This window comes from Lepidochelys kempii, chromosome 2 (assembly GCF_965140285.1).
Source record: "Lepidochelys kempii isolate rLepKem1 chromosome 2, rLepKem1.hap1, whole genome shotgun sequence".
Classification (NCBI taxonomy): domain Eukaryota; kingdom Metazoa; phylum Chordata; order Testudines; family Cheloniidae; genus Lepidochelys; species Lepidochelys kempii.
This window is the reverse complement of record NC_136381.1, coordinates 46,619,620-46,639,278: the sequence shown is the minus strand read 5'-3', so window position 1 is coordinate 46,639,278 and position 19,659 is coordinate 46,619,620. Positions and strand designations below refer to the sequence as shown.

Genomic DNA, 19,659 nt, shown 5'->3' with positions numbered 1-19,659 from the left:
TCATGCCCAGGTATTATTCATTGCCGTAATCCAGCCAAGAGATCATGAAAGTATGAATAACTGAGGCCAGGTCATTGTCCACCAGAATGGGACACAACCAACTGGAGATGGCAAGAAAATGTTGTTTGTGAATGCTGCTATGTGAAAATTTAGTATCAGCAAGCAATCTAAAAGTACTCCTAAACATCAGACTGAATTGAGCAATGGTGGGTATATACCTTCAACCAAAGGAGACTTCGCCATGGCTGAAAACTCTTGAAAATATTTTCTTTTGCTCACTAGCATCACCTCTGCTATGCTCAGTGGAGGTGCAGTTTCCTATCCGTACTCATTGGATGTGTCCCTCCAAGAAGGATTTAAACTGTTTTAGTGCATTACCCTGGACTTCTGCCACCCCTCTAAGGTGAGACAGGAGTATCTTATTGTCAACAATGTTGAATTCTGCAGAGAGGTCCTATAGGATGAGAATAGATGTTCTGTCCTTTCCATTGACAGGAGATCAGTGCCGCTAAAGCAATTTCAGTTCCATGGCCTGGCCTGAATCCAGATTGTGCTGTGTCTAGAATATTAGCTTCAATTAGATGAGGTTGTAGTTGGCCTTTAGCTAGCTTCTCTGTGAGTTTGCTTGGGGGGATGGGAGATTTAACGCTGGGCAGTAGTTGGCTAGAACTGATGTGTCCAGGGTAGGTTTCTTCAGTGTTGGTTGGACTGTTGCGCGTTTGACGTAAGAAGGAAAGATTCCTTTTCTGAATGAGACATTGACTTATTTCAGTCAGGGATGGTACTAGTTGATGTTGGCTCTTTCACAAGCCAGGAAGATCATGGGTTGGATTCACAAGTTTCAGGTTGACACTCATGTAATGTCCGAACTTCTCGATGAGTGAATATACCGAACTCTAGGAATGCAGGTGGTGATAGGTGGAGTGGATCCAGGCCATTTGAGAAGGCTTCCTTTAATGTGCGTGATCTTTCCAATGAGATAAGATGATTTTTTGGTGTTCGGCTCTGATGCAGGTTGCAGACTCTTCGGATGGAGAAGTGAGTGGTGAAAATGTCATTCTATGCAAAAAAGCATTTGACTTTTATTATCTTCATGAAAAGTTCTGGTGGTGAATGGCAATCAGATAGTAAAACTGTCTTTGATATGGGAAAAGATTATTGTAGTTTGCTCAATTCATTGTGTATGGGGGGGAAAAAAGAGAAAAATACCATGCCAAAATAAACAACTAGTAAACAGCTAACTGAAAAAGCAAAACATTAACTTATATAATTACAAAAATATTTCCACAAGCTCTGCTGTGGAGGAGTTCTAAATTTTTATATTATTTACCAGGCAGACTGCAAACTGTCCCAGAGTATTTACTTTAGTATGTAATCTAGATTTTCATGATAAGTGTGCAGACATTTTCTGCCACAGACTCTCTTTATAGTGTTGAATTCTTTTCTATGCCTCACTATGTTCTTTTTTACTTGTTACTTCAATTACCAGGTTCACTTCAGGAATGTAAGATTTCCTTTTTCTTTAAAACAACTTTATAACCAAGTAAAGACACTTTTTCTTCTGGTCAGAACCAGGGTGGATTTTATTTAAATCATGATTTAAAGTGCCTTGATTTAAAAGACTCGATTTATTCATGGATTTCTGGTTGTTATAACGTTCATACATATTCTTCACAACTCAGAGATAGATGTAGGTTTCACCTTTTAGAAGGTACACACTATATATTTTTAAAGTGATTTATTTTGAAAACTTTTCATATTAGTTTTACAGCTATATCGGAAAATGAAAGATTGTTTGGTTATTTCATTTACCAAAGGTAATTGAAGCAGATATTTATGAAGTCATTGGGAGTGAACCTATCTCCAATTCAACAGGTTGATCATATTAATATTTGGAGGATTTTCTTGCCATGCTGTATTAGGAGGAGAACATCACCAGACGGACATTTAAATTGTTTTATTTAACTATTTCTCACCTCTATATATTATTTATTTAAAAACATTTTTGCTGTTTACAAGCATGTTATCTCTGGAGACACAAATCCACAGTTTGAAAACTGCAAAACTAAACATCTCTGATGGTATCTTCTAGACTGAGCACTGAGTCCCATTGGGTAGATAGATTAATCTAAATAATCTACACAGAAGCCCCTGGAACCTCCATAAGATTGGGTCCCTAATCCATGAACTATTGGAACTCATTTACAAAACTTTTCTTAAACATTACATGAATATAGAATAGAATTAGAGTTTATAATCCCTATTCCATGATGAGATATCTTTGAGCTATAATGTATCTTAATTAAAACTACCTTTAGATTGCTTTTTCCTCAAAAAGCATTTTATCCAAAAATCCGATTTAAATACAAAAAAATAATTGATTTTTATCTGCCCTGGTCAGAACCAGTCTTACGGAAAGTCTTGAAAGCATTGCTGCTGACGCAGGTTACAGCTGTCATCTAACCTCTGACATGGACTAATTGAGAGGGCAATTTTAGTTTCCATTTGTAGGTCCAGGAGCAACCAATGTGGTTCTGTCCCCACTGGCCAGCACCACGCAATTTTAAGGCTAGCCTGAGCCCCAGTTGACGTTCTTCATGCTCCCTGTGATAGGGAGATAGCAGGCAACTTACACCATTTCAACCTCCCCTTGATAGTTTTCCTGCCATCTGGGTTACATAAGACTGGCATAACCCTGGCCATGTTTCTCTTATCTACTCCAATGCAGAGGCTTGAAATTCAGGAGATTATTGGGCATAGTATAGGGTCTCGCATAAAGGGTCCCCAATCCTGATTTGGGACTTCTGAGTATCACTGTAAAGTGGATTCATATTACTGAAGTGCAGTTATAACCATAGTCCATTTTAATTGATGTTTGTTGGTTACTGAAGCGTTAAGCGTTGCCATGGATAACATGAGGTTCAGCACAAGAATTAATTTTCTAATTTAAACTGTTTTGATTTTTATATTTTAAAAAACTGAGTATTTGAGGGTTTTAAAAAATACGCATTTATTAAAATTAACCAGTTTTAATGTAATTTAATAATGAACATGATATTTATACAAGAACAAGAATTTAATTTCTTTAATTTTCATCTTGAAAACTGGAAATCTACATGCATAGAAGACGGTCAGTCATCATTTATTTCCTTAGTGATGATTAATTTTAAAAATCTACAAGTATTTACAATACATACTTTGTTATACAAATTACTTGAAAAAAAATGTTAAAAGGACATTATTTAGGTTGCAAAAGTTTGAAATGCCAGAATTAAGGTTTCCTATGCAATCTTGTGCATATGCATTATGATTAAGGCTATGAGTCAGTCACGTTCATCACAGATTCTCTGATTTTACATGACCTCTGCAACTTTGGCTGCCGGGGCTCGGGCTTTCGGCCCTCAGGCGTCAGGGCTCAGGCTTCCATGACTTATTGTTTATTGCCTGCGTCCTGTCCATGACTTTTACTAAAAATGTACATGACAAAATCTTAGCTTTAATTATGATATGGCCTTAGGTTGCCCGTCGTCCTCACCACTCCCCCTCCCCCCGATTCCCTGTCTCCACCTGTCTCCTTTCCCTTCCAGTCTCCCCCTACTGGCTCTTCATCTGATCTCAGTTTCTACGCATGCCCCTCCGCCCCGACACACTGGTTCCCTGTATTCTCCCAACCCCATTTCTCTCCCTGGCTCCTTGCCTCCTTCCCCAACCAGTCCTAGCCTACACCCGCGGGCAACCTCCAGTCCTAGTCTCCTGACTCAGGCTCCTTCTCTGAATCTGTTCCCACAGCTGTCCTCCATAATTACTTAGATGTGTTCTTGTCCCCTCTGCATTTGAATCAGATGGCCTCTTCCTCCATGCCACTTGAGTGCTAGCAGGCTGCCTGCTCTCAGTTTTGGTGCCCTGCAGTCCCACCCTAGCTGCTGGAAGCAGCCATTACAGGAGAAGTCCAGCTTTGCTCCTGCAGCCTAGGCTGAAGCGTGCTCAGTTGCTCCAGGGGATTGGTTCATGCACAGACCAGTCACATGCAGAATCTGTGAAGGGATGGAGCATATTCAGTTGTTGTGTGGGGCTGGTGCATTTACAGTCCAGTAAAATGTGGGAGCTGTGAGGGGAGGGAGCATGCTTAGCGAGGATGGAATCTTCAGATATGTTAGGGTATGTCTACGCTACCCCTCGGATAGGGTTACTACCCAGCAATAGATCCAGCGTGGGTCGATTTATCGCATCTAGTCTAGACGCGATAAATCGCCTGTCGACTCCTGTACAACACTGCCGTGAGAGGCGCAGGCGGAGTCGACGGGGGAGCAGCAGCAGTCGACTCACTGCTGTGAAGACACCACGGTAAGTCAATCTAAGTACGTCTACTTCAGCTACGTTATTCACGTAGCTGAAGTTGCGTAACTTAGATCGATTCCCCCCCGCCATCCCCGAGTGTAGACCAGGCCTAAGTTAAGCTCTTTCAAGTCTCTACTGAGCACGTGTGAACTGTGATTTTTCGTGGACTTATAACTTGGCCAAATTTGCACAGGGGTTGCAAAAAGCACATCCCTGACACAAAGGCCACTCCCCTGCAAAATTTCAAGTCCCTGCTCTAATGTTAAAAATCATATTTTCTCCTAGTCTCATTCTCAGAAATGGTTGAACTGTTTTGGCTGAAAGTTTACAAAAACCTTCTGCTTGAAGCAGACCCCAGCATTGAAATTTTCAGCTCAAACTGTTAAAACTGGCAAAATTTTAAGCAACTCAAAACAGGGTGTTATAATGGTATGTGTCAGACAACTTTAATAATAGGCAGTGATACCTACTTCACCTATAATAAATGTTCTAGTCATAAAAGCCTTACCCATACAAGTAGTTCCATTAACCAGTGGGATTAGTTGTATGGGGCTTGATCCTGTTCCCGTTGAAGCCAATAATGAAAATTCCATTTACTTCAGTGGTGCAGGATCAAGGCCTTGGGTAGCTACTACTGCAGGCCCCAATTTTGCAGACTTATACATGTGCTTATCTTTACATACTACGGGTAGTCCTGCTGACTTAGTGAAGCTACTCACAACGCATATAGTTAAGCGCATGCAGAAGTCTTTGCAGCAGGATCAGGGTCTAAAGCATCACTCCTGCTTTGGGATCTACAAACAGCTGATGGGTCCACACTAATTAATCCCAATGTAGGACTGGGGCATATGTGAGTAATTATTGCAGGACTGGGCACAATGTTCAAAAGAACAAAAATCACTTAACTGTTGAAAAACATTTATTTCGTTTGAAAATGTAGAGGAAATTACCGCAGTCTATTAACTTACCCTAACAATTAAAATTACTTTAATATTCATATTTGTTTAAAAGTATTCACGTATAGTGTGATGCAATAAATATACAATTATTGCTTACAGTGAATTTTTGTCAATTGTGAAAATATTTATTATTATAATTCCAAGACTGAAAACTTAATTTTCTTATGATCGTTGTGGGAATCCATGTATGTAAGCAGTAATAAATAATTTTATTTTTTTGTTTCAGTTTTTCAGTCATGGATCAAATATATTAAGTCAAAGTAACAATGCACCACAAGCTAGCTTCTTTCCACCTCTTCAAAAAATGATGTTACCACCAAATGCCTTTCAAGGAAAAGTGGCTTTTGTTACTGGTGGAGGTACTGGGCTTGGCAAAGGAATGACAACAGCTCTGTCCAGTTTAGGTGCCGAATGTGTTATATCAAGCAGGTAAATACTAATAATCAAACCTGAAAAATCTTTTAAAATTTAGTATTGAAAGCTGCATTGATCTGCTTCCCTGTTCCTTCGTAAACAATACATAAAGATACATTTTTTTTATTCATAGCTACAGACATGTAATTTAAATCTGGCTCTTAACCTGCAGTACCATTTTAATTATAATCTGATGTGCTAAATTTTAAAAAGCTGCTCCGAAATATACACAAATACATTGCAGAGTATAAATATTACATTTAAAATTGTTAGTATTTATGTAAGACCTGTAATGTCTTGTGCTTGACTGCTGCATAGCCTTCAATGAGAAGAAAGTCATGATGGTCCACAAAAAGGAAGTATAGTAAAACAAAAAAAAAAAGCCAGGTATACTTCACCTCTATTGCAAACTCAATGGGTTGGGAGAAGAGAGGCAAAAAATAAAAATGTAGACAGGAAGGGACCTCGAGAGGTCATCTAGTCCAGCCTCCTGCACTAAGGTAGGACCAAGTATACCTAGTCCATCCCTGACGGGTGTTTGTCCAGCCTGTTCTTAAAATTTTCCAATGACAGGGATTCCACATCTTCCCTTGGAAACCTACTCCAGTGCTTAAGTATCCTTTATGGTTAGAAAGTTTTTCCTAATATCTAATATAAATCTCCCTTGCTGCAGATTTTGCCTGTTCCTTCAGTGGACATGGAGAATAATTGATCACCATCCTCTTTAAAACAGCCCTTAGCATACTTGAAGGCTGTTATCAGGTCCTTACTCAGTCTTCTTAACTCAAGACTAAATATGCCCAGTTTTTTTTAACCTTTCTTCGTAGGTCAGGTTTTCTAAGCCTTTTATCAGTTTTGTTGCTCTCCTTTGGTTGATATTGGCCTCATTTGCAACTGCATCACATTAACTATCATTACATTTGTGATCTACTATAAATGCTAGATCTTTTACATCTGTACTACTGCCTAGCCAGTTATTCCCCATTTTATAGTTATGCACTTGATTTGTCTTTCCTAAGTGTAGTACTTTGCACTTGTCTTTATTGAATTTCTTCTTGTTGATTTGAGACCAATTCTCCAATTTGTCCGTCATTTTGAATTCTAATCCTGTCCTCTAAACTGCTAGCAATGCTTCCAACCTGGTATAATCTACATATTTTATAAACATACTCTTTACTCCATTATCCAAATCTTTAATGAAAATTAATGGGGGGACGGATAGCTCAGTGGTTTGAGCCTGCCAAACCCAGGGTTGTGAGTTCAATCCTTGAGGGGGCTATTTAGGGATCTGGGGCAAAAATTGGGGATAGCTCCTGCTTTGAGCAGGGGGTTGGACTAGATGACCTCCTGAGGTCCCTTCCAACCCTGATATTCTATGATATTGAATAGTACCAGACCCAGGACAGACCTTTTCAGGACCTCCATTCGATATGTCCCCCCAGTGTGACAGCAAACTATAGATAACTACTCTTTGAATCAGGGTGGATTTGATTTAGATCATTAGTCAGGAAGACTCGATTTAATCATGGATTTCTACATAAAAATGCATTCTTGCTGGTTGTTATAACCTTAATACATATTCTTCACAACTCCAAGATAGATGTAGGTTTCATTTTTAGAAGGTACACATGATACATTTTTAAAGTGATTTATTTTGAAAACTTTTCAGATTAATTTTACAGCTATATCGGAAAATGAATGATTGGTTATTTCATTTACCAAAGGTAATTGAAGCAGATATTTATGAAGTCTTTGGGAGGTGAACTATCTCCAATTCAACAGGTTAATCATTAATATTTGGAGGATTTTCTTGCCATGCTATATTAGGAGGAGAATATCACCAGACAGACATTTAAATTGTTTTATTTAACTAAACCAGTGTTACGCGTTTTTTCCTTCAACAGAAAACATATTTTAACAAAACAAGCATATGAATTTTTGAATTTAGTTAAACGTTCAAGTTTTTTAAAATCAGGTTTGTTTTTGTTAACATTGTTTTTAACTAAAATAGTTGAATGAAATATTTAAAAAAGAAGAAGAAGAAAAATTAAATTGACTATGTCAGCCAGGCCAACATGAGAAACTTAAAATATTGGCTTCTGTAGCTATTTCAGTCGTCTTCACCTTCATTGTCCTGTTTGTTCATAATCTGGAAAAGAAAAACCAGCTTTCCTGCTTTTTCAGGTCCCAAACGATTTCTCAATTTGGAATGAATTAGTCCAAATAAAGAAAATACTCTTTCTGCACCGGCAGAAGAAGCTACTGCTGTTAAAAGTGAGATTATCACTTCAACAGTCTCTGCATGCAAGTGCTTAAGTGACTTCCACCAATTCACTTGTGTGACTTTCTTTAAAACGTCATCAGCAAACATATATTTCTTGAATGGTTCACCCTTAGCTTTGAAATTTATTATAGTTGGCATTATGGAGGGATGATTGCTGGATGTCCATGTCATAGGCAATTCCTCTTCTTCAGCAGTTAAGGTTTGACCCTTGTACCGAGTATTGAGAATATTTGAAAGAGAATGAGCTGGAGATAGTGCTTGTCCCATTCATTTTTTTAATGCTTGTAATTTAACTCTGTCATTGTGTATTTCTCTCTTTAAGATCTCACTCAGTTCCTTCCGAATTTCAGCAGCATCAGCAATAAAACAGCTATTTCCCTGAATTTTGTTCAAGGCTACAGAAATAGGCTTCAGGATACTCAGCATGTGTTCAGCATTTCTCTTAAGCCCAATGTTGAGAATTTTGGCTGTGACAGTGCCATCTATTTTTTCACAGTTTTGTTCACAAACTGTCATCAGATTAGGCCAGTTCTTCATATAGTGCTCAAACCAGTCCACTACTGAGTTCCATCGCACGTCTTGTGGGTGGGTTAGCTTGGTTTCTCCCACTTTTTTCAGAGCAGCTGCTGCAAAGTGGTTGTTAGGGAAGTATTTTGCAATTTCAACAACATTAGCCTTTATTTCTAGAACACTGAAGTCTTTGGCTTGGAGGTGCATCAAATGACAACTGCAACCGTATGTTATTAGCTTGGGACTCTCTTCTGAATAATTTCTTCTCATCTTGGATACATTTGCAGCATTGTCTGTGACCAAGCTGCGTACTAGACGTTTGAATTTTTTTCCCCACAGTTTGTTATAGCTTTTACTGCTACTTCTTGTAAGTATTCTGCTGCGTGTGCATTTCCTGATGTATCAATTGTTTCTGTAAGGAAGACATTCCCTTCTTCAGTTGTCACACAAGCATGTACAACAGGATCATTGTGGACATTGTTGCTCCCATCAAGACTCAGGTTAACAATTTCACCCTCTGGACCTTTTGAATTTGCATTTAATTTCTCAATTTCTCTTTCATACACTTTATCCAGCAATTTGCCTGCAACATCTGCTCCGTTGGGTGGACTGTATCCTGGTCTTAATGACTGAACCATGTTACTGAAGTGTGGGTTCTCAATCATACTGAAAGGAGAGTTTGTTGCATAAACAGACTGGGCAATTTTTTCATCAATTACTTCTTTTTGTAATCTGCTGGTTCTTATCACAGATTTATCTATGATAGTTTCTGAATGATGGAGATTTTTTTTTTCTTTTTGCTAGAGGCTATGGCTCCATACTATGGCTATGTGACATACACTATGTGACTAAAATGCTATCATTGGCAGATAACTCTGAAATGATAGGAAATGATAATGATCTTGAAGGTGGATAGTCTTCAGAATCCTGTATGTTGAGGATGGATTCTCCTAAACAAAATAAGTCAATGCAGTTATTTAATTATTATTTCCATACTGCTTATTTAGTATTACTCATTGCATTCACTGACACTCAGTACTACTTTAAAGGTGAAATTGTAAAAGGAAGATCTGCCTATTTCAGCTATTTGTTTTTTATCACAACTGCATCTAAAGTGATAGTACCATAGAGTAACAACTATATTTTTTTGCTCAAACATGAGAATTCAAGAATAGTCCAGAAGGAAGACAGGCAGTCCTTAAGAAAGAAGTATGAAATAAAAAAGTTAACCAACCTGAAGTTCCTGCATCCTCTTCAACGCAGCTTCTTCCTGAGAAGGAACACTTCTCATGATGTTGTTTCATTCGGGCAACCAGGCCTTGCATTTCTTTGTTGCACAGTTTGCATTTTGCATGCATGCCTGTCTTACCCACTGATAGAGGAACTTCATTAAAATATTCCCAAACTGGGTCTCTCTTACAGCCTGCTGCCATTATAGGTTTCCCCTTCTAGTGAGAGAATGGTATGGTAGATCTCAAATCAATGAAGGCTATACTCAGAAAGATCTCAAGTCTTCTGGAATATGGTGCTCATACAGTTTCACTTTTGTTTCTACTGCCTGTCCCTCCCTACTCACATTTACCTCCAGTCTTCTGCTCCTTCTCCAGATCTATTCCGCCCCCAACAGTTCATTGAACTTTTTGAAACTTTGCACTTCTAGAGAGAGGTAAGGAATTGACACAGTGTACACAAATTTGCTGAGGGACAATAGGTTTGAGGTCTGTTATTTCTCACCTCTATATATGATTTCTTTCTTTATTTAAAAAAAATTTGCTGTTAACAAGCATGTTATCTCTGGAGACACAAATCAACAGTTTGAGAACCTCAAAACTAAGCATCTCTGATGGTATCTTCTAGACTGAGCACTGAATCCCATTGGGTAGATAGAAAGATTAACCTAAATAATTCCAGAAGCCCCTGGAATCCCATAAGATTGGGTTCTTAATCCATGAACTATTGGAACTCAAACTTTTCTTAAACATTACATGAATATAGAATTAGAATTTATAATCCCTATTCTATGATGAGATATCTTTGAGCTATTATATATCTTAATTAAAACTATCTTTAGGTTTTTCCTCAAAAAGCATTTTATCAAAAAAATCTGATTTTAAATTAAGAAACAATTTTTTTCTATTTTTTTTTAAATAATTGATTTTTATCCACCCTGCTTTGAATACAGTCTTTTAACCAGTTGTGCATCTACCTTATATTTATTTCATTTGACTATATTTCCATAGTTTGTTTAGGAGAATGTCATGTGGGACTATCAAAACTCTTATTAAAATAAAGATCTAGCACATTGCAGCTTCCCCCTTATCTACTAGGCCAATAACTCTGTCAAAAAAGGAAATGTAGTTGGTTTGGCATGATTTGTTCTTGACAAATTCACGTTGGCTATTATCCTCTAGATGCTTACAAAATAAGTCAACAAATTTCTTTTTAAATGGACAGCAATGGCCATTATGATTTTATCATTAGAATTATCTTTCTTATCAAGTTTTTTTTTATTATTATTTCCTATAGCCAATATTTCTTTTAACCATCAGGATTTCTACTGATTTCCAGCATGATAAGAGCAATTAATCTCATCCGTCAAGTTAACATAAACAACCTGTGAAGCTCTTCCAAATAACAAATCAAATACCGTACTTATAACACTTGGTAGGCCTTTCCTTAATATTTTCCCCCCAAAAAATAAGTGAATATATAAAAAGTAATAAAATTAGGGCTCTCAAACGATTAAAAAAATTGTGACTATTTGCGAGATTAAAAAAATTAATTGTGATTCATTGCAGTTTTAATCGCACTGCTAAACAATAATAGAATACCATTTATTTAAATATTTTTTAGATTTTCTGTATTTTCAAAAATAGGCTTGAGGGCTCTGGGCTTCAGCCCCCCCCCCCCCCCACCCCCATCAAGGTGCAGGGCTCCAGGCTCGAATCCCATGTCCAGGCTCCGGCCTCCAGCCCCAGTCAGGAACTGGGCTTCAGCCGCTCTCACGGCACGGGGCTCCCGCCCAACTGCCACACCCGCCCCCTCCCCTTCAGAGCTCTGGACTGGAGCCCACTCCCCTTCAGCCCACCCGATGCTCTGAGCTGGGGCCGCTGCTGATGCCTCCCTCCCTGCCCAAAGGTATGTGATTAACGTGTTAAAGAAATTAATGTGTTAATTTTGTTTTCAGTTAATCTCCAGCGTTAACTGTGGTTAATTGACAGCCCCAAATAAAATACTTAGTATCATAGAACCATCCACTGCTAACGCCCTGCCAGTATGCTGTTTAGGTGTCAAATGTGTTATGCAGGATTTGTGTTGTCTAAATCATCCATCCTCCTTTTGAAAAGTCTAATGAAGGAGCTTCCACAACCTCCCTAGGCAGTCTGTTCATTGTCCTACTCTTCTTACAGTTAGGAAGTTTTTCCTGAGATTTAATCTAAATCTGCTATGCTGTAGTTTGAACCTATTGCCTCTAGTCCTGCCCTCTGTGGCAAGAGAATAACTTTTCCCATCTTTTTTATGGCAGCCTTTCGAGTATTTGAAGATCACTGTCATGTCCCTCCTTAATCTCCACTTTTCCAAACTATACATACCCAGTTCCTTCAGTCTTTGCTCATATGGTTTACATTCCATTCCTTTGATCATCTTTGTCATTTGCCTCTGGATCCTTTCCAGTTTCTCTACATCCTTTCTATCTATTAATGACCAAAATTGGACACAGTACTCCAGTTGAGGCTTAACCAGTGCTAAGTAGAGCATTACTATCACCTCCCGTGATTTGCATGTTATGCCTCTGTTAATGCAACCTAAAACTGCATTTGCTTTTTTTGCAGCAGCATTGCATTGTTGTGATCCACCATCCCAGATCCTTCTCAGCAGTGCTACTGCCAAGCCAGTTATCCCCTGTTCTGTATTTTTCCATTTGGTTTTTCTTCCCTAAGGGTAGCACCTTAAATTTGTCTTTGCTAAATTTCATTGTGCCCAGGATGAAGGCATTTTTTGTTAAATATTACCTGCTGTGTTTTACTATCAACAGTATCTCTTTTTTTTTAAGTCCCATCGGAGTTGCTTTTAGCTGAAAATATGAGAGAAGATTACTTTGTTGGACATAACTTGGAATTTCTTTAAAGCTCCATTTTACTTGAAAGAGCTTTTTTCAGAAACTGAATTGAAATACCAAGGCCCTAAATTATGTTTATTTCAAAGGTAAATTTTGCACTAAAATCACCAACACACAAATGGCATTCAGAGAAAGATTTTAATGTTTCAAAGTGTAATGATTTGTAACATAGATGCATTTAGTGGAAACTCAAGTCATGCTAAAATTTATAATTATTTCTAGGAAGATCGATGTTTTGAAACAAACTGCAGAAGAGATTTCTTCTAAAACAGGAAACAAGGTAAGTTTATGGATAAGTTTGTATTTTTATATTTTTTAATGAATTTTAAAGAATTTTTTTTTATTCTTTATATCATGAGTGATACTTTTATAAAGTCTTACAATTGCCTTTTTCTCCATTAATATATAGGTTCATACAATCCAGTGTGATGTGAGAGACCCAGCTTCAGTTAAGAATGCTGTTGCTGAATTAATCAAGGTGGCAGGACATCCTGATGTAAGTATGATAGTTATGAGGCAAGGACTTCAATCTTCAGTGAAAATACCCTGAGTAGTATGTGGGAACAAAAGTGATATGTGGTAGAAAAGCAACTCTGCATACAGAGACCTGCAGGAAAAAGACAGCTACTAATACAGCAGTAGTGCAGCACAAAACTAGTGTTTTATCTGTTTATCCTAGTTTTCTACAGTGCCTATCCCCATAGTATCTAGCTGGTTTTGTGTAGCTATTGAATGGTTCAGTAGCCAAATGGACCAAATCCTGTCCCCTTACCCATTCAAAAAGTTCCATTGCTATTCGAGTGGAATTACTTGTGTGAGTAAAGCGAGCAGAATGAAGCCCTACAGGAATTATTTTATTTATCTCTGGACTTATGACAACTGTCACATTACTATCAGAATGTCTTCCAAATTAAAAGCAGAAATAAGTCTCTCTCTCTCTTCCTCTCTCTTCCTTCCTTGCCTTTTTTTTTTTTTTTTTTTGGTGTATACAAAATATACAAAAAAGGTACCTATTTTGAAAACTAACATGTAAAGAAATTACCGATTAAACCTAGCAGGTAAACACTCTCCAATAACCTGCACACAGTCCTCAGCAACTCACTGTCAGCTAAACAAATCAGAACTCTACTCACAAAATGTCAACTTCCATATAGCCAGAGTAAAAAGATAAGCCTTTCCCTGTGCCCAGAAGGTGAACAAATAAGGCTATTTTGGACCAAAGCTAAGGGAGCTGGTTCCAAAGCGAAGGGCTTCTCACATAGGACTCTTTACCCCCAGTCCCTCTCTTTTAAGTCCAGAGGTATCCAGCTGTCGCATTATGGAAGAGGGAGATGGGCAGTGTCTCAAGTAGACAGGTCCCAAGATGGTTAGAGTTGTAGGAGAACTAGCCTGTTCAGTTTTGGGAGACAGGGCACATATGTCAGGCTGGCACTTAGAAGGGCTTTGCCAGTGTAGCTGTAGTGGTATTCCATATCAAAGCACTTCAAGTGTGGACACAGCTTAAACTGGCAAAACTGTGCTTTTGCCAGTATAGCTTAATGCAGTGTATAGGGCCATCAGAGGGCAGAACTTGGGGGAGAGAGATAACAAAAGCCCAAGGAAGGAAGGAAGGCAATAACTTGGCAAGAGAACAGAGTAGGGGATGTAAAGGAGAGGTCAGAGGACAAAAATGGGGTAAAGTGGAGGAGGGAGACAGCATGGGCTAGAAGTCAGGAAAAAATCCCACCAGAAGCCATGTGAAGAGAATATATACATTTTTTTTCACTTTCTTGGAGTTCTGTATCCTGTTTCAGTACCATATGTTACAAAACCACTTGACAGTGAGTCTGTTTAAAACATTTATTCTTTTATACCCACTTGTCCTCAATGGGATATAACAGTCAGGATCATTGAACACTGATATTAGCAACTTAGGAAATATTAGATATGTAGGTGGTTGTTTGAACTATTAGTAAAGATCCCTGAGTTTCACCACCTAAAATTCTACCAAGTTACTTGTCCAGAATAGCTTTCTTTCCGGTATTCACTATGGGAGAATGTCGTGGGGCTGGAACACCGCGTCATACTTTGGGGACGGGGGAAGGCTGTTATAGCCCTGTGGCAGAGTCCAAATGACCACCCTAGCCTCAGAGCAGTATTGCCTAATGGCTGGAGTCAAAATGGCTGCCCTCTTCTGCAGGGCTACATGGCCTAGTGGCCAGGGTCAATATGGCTGCCCCCCTTAGTCAGGGCTGCATAGCCTAATGGCCAGAGTCTATATGGTGGCCCTCCTCTGCAGTTTATGATGGATTATTTCCTGTCTGTCTAAACTGTACTTCATTTGATAGGAAGATTTTTACTTCTGTGTCTAGCAATGCCAAAAGGTTTCTTATACCTCTTAAGTGCTATGGTGAACTACCGTATATACTTGTTCATTAGCCCATTTGTTTATAAGCCGACCCCCCAAGATGGATAGGTAAAAAATAGTAAAAACTGTATGACACTTTCATAAGCAGACCCTATATTTCAAGGGTTGTCAAACTTTGGCTCCTGGCCCATCAGGGTAAGCCGATGGAGGGTCGGGACGTTTTGTTTACCTGGAACATTCACAGGCATGGAGCCCTCAGCTCCCAGTAGCGCCACTTCCTGCAGCTCCAATTGGCTGGGAACGGCAAACTGCGGCCACTGGACGCTGAGGAGCTCTGTGCCTGCAGATGCCCCAAGTAAACAAAATGTCCTGACCTGCCAGCAGCCTACCCTGGTGGGCCGGGAGCCAAAGTTTGCCAACGCCTGCTATATTTTAAAAGTTGGCATCACAAGAAACACTCAAAAGTTTTGCTAGAATTATTTTAATGTAATCCAACGAAAAACCTGTTATAATATGTAACGATATGTAATAACTGAACAAATATGTAACAAGTAAATTAGAACAAAGAGACTTTAAAAAGTCTTAAATCCTTCAAAGTCTGAATCAGTCTCTGATTCACCAAACAGTTCATTAAACTCGGCTTCAGTCACAGCTGCACCTGCATTGTCATCGTAGATGTCGGCAGTGTCATCTTCAGACTCAGATTCCTTCTCATCATCAGCCTCTGTTGTGTCATCTTCAAACATGGCATCATCTTCTGACCCATTGAATGCGTTGCTGATACAGCATTTCCTAAATGATTTTTCTATCATTTCCGAGGGAATGGACACCCACGCGTCCTTGATCCACTTGGTGACTAGATTGATTTCGGGCTTCATAAGAGTTCCGCCTTTTGTCAGCTTCGCCATGCCTGAGCACATCCATTCAGACCATATTTTGCATGGCCTGTCTTTAAAGGATTTGTTCAGGCAGACATCAAGCGGTTGTAGAACTGAAGTTAAGCCTCCAGGTATTACAGCCAAAGTAGTTTTCATATTTTTGGGCACATTTTTCACCTCCTCCGTCTTGCGTGCCCTGAACATGTCCCAAACGAGCATAGCAGGTTTCTTGAAAAGTGCTCCTGGTCTCTTATTCCACACTTTTTTTTCCAGCCATTCAGTAGTCCCACTTTCATCCATCCATCCCTTTTCGTGTGCACGTACGATGACACCAGCAGGAAATTTCATGTTTTTAGGCAAAGTTTTTTTTAAAGAAACAACAGGAGGGAGCTTTGATCCATTTGCCAAACACAATAAAACGACCGTAAAATGGATTTTTTCATGGCCAGTGGTTTTAATTAAAACTGTGTTTTCACCAACACCGATTACCATTCTGTTGCTCGGGAGATCGAATGTCATCGGTGTTTCGTCCATATTTCCTATTTGTGACAGTTCAAATGCATATTTCTTTCGATATTTTATAATAAACCTTTGGAAAGATTAGATTTTTTTCTTCCAGATCTCTCAGCAGCTTTTGCGCTATCTTTGTTAGCTGACAAAGACAGACACAGACACTATGGTGGTTCATGAAGTGAGTACACCAACCCGCTGATGCGACAAACATTGATGGCTTTACTGACTTGTATTTGCAAAAAGAAAAGGAGTACTTGTGGAACCTTAGAGGCTAACAAATTTATTAGTCTCTAAGGTGCCACAAGTACTCCTTTTCTTTTTGCGGATACAGACTAACACGGCTGCTACTCTGAAACTTGATTTGTATTTGTCATCTTTCGACATTTGCAGAGCACGCAGACGAATTCCAGTTCTAGTGACAATGTACTCATTTTGTCAACATTCAACAACCCAATTATTGAGATCTTTCTCCAGCTCAGGAAATGAAGCGCACCTCGTTGGACATTTTTTCTTGCTTCTTGGCATGACTTTTAGTGTTGTTTTATTTTTTCGCCATTCTCTTACTTCTCATTGATACAGAATTCGCGAGCAGCGGCGCAATTATTGTTTGCTTCTGCATATTCAACAACTTTAAGTTTGAACGCTGCGTGATAAGCAGACCTTTTTCTTTTGATTTCACTGTTGTTCATTTTAAATACTAGTATGAAAATAGATTATTATTATTATAGTAGTTATAGATTTTGTAGGACTTTATACAGGAATGTCACCTGCTTTATCACTGTCAAATTATTATTCTTGTTTGTTTATTTCAAAACAGCCCTATAAATTGGCATGTCTGTGGGGATAATAGGCTGTTTCAGTTTTATTAGAGATTCCATCGATTCTGCATGTTATATTTTCATATTGGCTCGAGACTTATGAGGTCCATTGGTAGAAATGCATGAAGAGATCAAATTACTGCTCTTTTAGGATTCCTTTCAAGCCAATCTAGTCCACTAAACAAAGCCTTTGCAACTTTAAAAGGCTGCAGTATTGACATCAATAAATGGGTCGGCAGACTTTGGCTCCCGGCCTGTCAGGGTAAGCCGCTGGCGGGTTGGGACGTTTTGTTTACCTGGAGCGCCTGCAGGCATGGAGCCCCTCAGTTCCCTGTGGCCACGGTTCGCCGTTCCCAGCCAATGGGAGCTGCGGGAAGTGGCTGGGAACAGCAAACCGCGGCCATGAGGAACCCTCAGTTCCTCCCTGCCTGCAGGCGCTCCAGGTAAACAAAACGACAGTGTATTAAATATTCAATTCAATGGTTTCATAGAGTTTAAAATCAGCAGATTTTGGTGTAGACCCGTTTATAAGCCAACCCCCGCTCTTTGATGCGTCACTTCTTTACCAAAAAAATTCAGCTTATGAACGAGTATATATGGTAATTTCTGTATAACTTTTTAGGCTTGTCTTCTCTTGTTTTAGGTTGTGATAAACAATGCAGCTGGAAACTTTGTTTCTCCTACTGAACGTCTTTCTGCTAATGCTTGGAAAACAGTAGTTGATATTGTTCTTAATGGTACTGCCTTTGTAACTCTAGAAATTGGAAAGGAACTAATTAAAGTACAAAAAGGTAAGTTACACTTAAAGCTAAACAGTGCCTGAGGATTGTGACATCTCATTACCATTTACTGTCCTTGCTTTAAAACTTGTGTACAATAGCAAGTTTTGATGCTTTAAATAAACATTTTGGTAAATGAGTTGTATTGCTGTACAGGTTTGCAAGAAGAAACTTTTGTATAGTGCAAACATCTTTACAACACAGCACTACCTTGCAGAATCCATCATTTTAGTTTAGGACCTGATCCTGCAATCAGATCCAAAGTGAATGAGGCTGCCTACATAAATCTGATTGCAGGATTTGGACCTTATCTGTAAATTATTAAAAATAAGACTTTTCTTTAAATTACAAATAGTGCTATAACTCATCTCCTGTGTCCTTTCTCCATTTTCCTTTAATTAAGCAATGAACTATGTGGCATTCATTTAAATGGATTCAGTTAGGTTAAAAATCATGCTAAGTTATTTTTTCCCCCAAAAAAATACCATTAATGTTACTATCAGCACCTTAGATTTATTTAAAGTAAAAGAACTGCAAACATCTAAATATTGCTTTTTACTACATTTGAAGACTTTCTGAATTTCCCTCTACTTCACCAATAAAAGTAGACGTATTGGTTTCAGTCTTCTTTCTATTCTGTTTCCAGTCATTTTTCAAGTTCCAGGCTGTGATGTTTTGATGGCAAATACTAGAGGTTAATGTTTAACTTCAAGCAATATTTTTAAATTACGAAAATATTTAATATTAGCTTTTGTTTCTCATTTTTCCTAAATTCAAATTGTGATCCTAAAGTACTTGACAGAGTGTCTGACGGTAACTCTGAAAATTGGACTAATTGGTAATTCTGTTCCAGTGGACATTCAAATATATAGTGCCTGAGTAGGCGACAACATAACCAATTTTTTTTCATTTGTTTTAGGGGAAAATGTTATATGCCAGTATATAATAACTGGCAGATGTATGTAGAAAGCTCTATTTTTATTCTGGCACACTGCTTTGCTAATTTATAAAATGAAAAAAAATAAATCTTCCTTTCCTGCTCTTTGGCTAGCAGCAGTGCAAGTTCTTGGGTATGGTTTTCCATATGGTCCCTTTTTTATTACTACTTTTCCAGATTTATTAAGGCACACGGTCACACATTTGAGTCAATAGCTCACACTAGATAAGAGCCTAGAATTGTCCTGACTTGTATTTAGAAAGATTAGCTTTTTAATAGGTAAATTTTGGTAAACGTCGATTTCACTGTACGCACACAAACCAACAAAAAAAGTAGTTCCGTCAGTGGTGACAGAAATTTGCGCATAGGCGAAGTAAGAAAAATGCTGATTGAGAACTTAAGAATTTGATTTAATTATATTTACTCAGTATATTTTGACATGTGACATTGACAATTTGTGTTAAGACTTATATGAAGTGTTAACTTTTTGAATCTCAGTATCTACTGTCACTGAAAAAAATTGTCTGATCACACCCCATAATTTCCCACAACTGAGAAAATTTAAAAAATAAAAATTGAAAAAAAAAGCGTTAAACCCATGATTTCACACAACAGTGAACATTTCAATTGATAAAAATAAAAAATGCTTGAAAATAAACATTGATATCATCTGTTAAATATAAACAATAAAAATTGAATTCTGCAAAGCCTATTTGTATTGCATTTCTCTAGCTGCCTGATCAGATGGACTCGTTCATTCTA

General features: G+C 38.3%; 1 protein-coding gene across 1 annotated transcript in view; it reads left to right on the top strand.

Annotated features, from left to right (window-relative positions):
• DECR1 (2,4-dienoyl-CoA reductase 1) overlaps nucleotides 1-19,659 on the top strand; it is a 41,552-nt gene that overhangs the window by 11,239 nt on the left and 10,654 nt on the right. Inside the window, exons 2-5 of the mRNA XM_073330617.2 lie at nucleotides 5,524-5,726; nucleotides 12,848-12,905; nucleotides 13,035-13,121; nucleotides 17,825-17,972. Of these exons, the coding sequence (XP_073186718.1) occupies nucleotides 5,524-5,726; nucleotides 12,848-12,905; nucleotides 13,035-13,121; nucleotides 17,825-17,972 (496 nt within the window). The remainder of the gene's footprint in view (nucleotides 1-5,523; nucleotides 5,727-12,847; nucleotides 12,906-13,034; nucleotides 13,122-17,824; nucleotides 17,973-19,659) is intronic.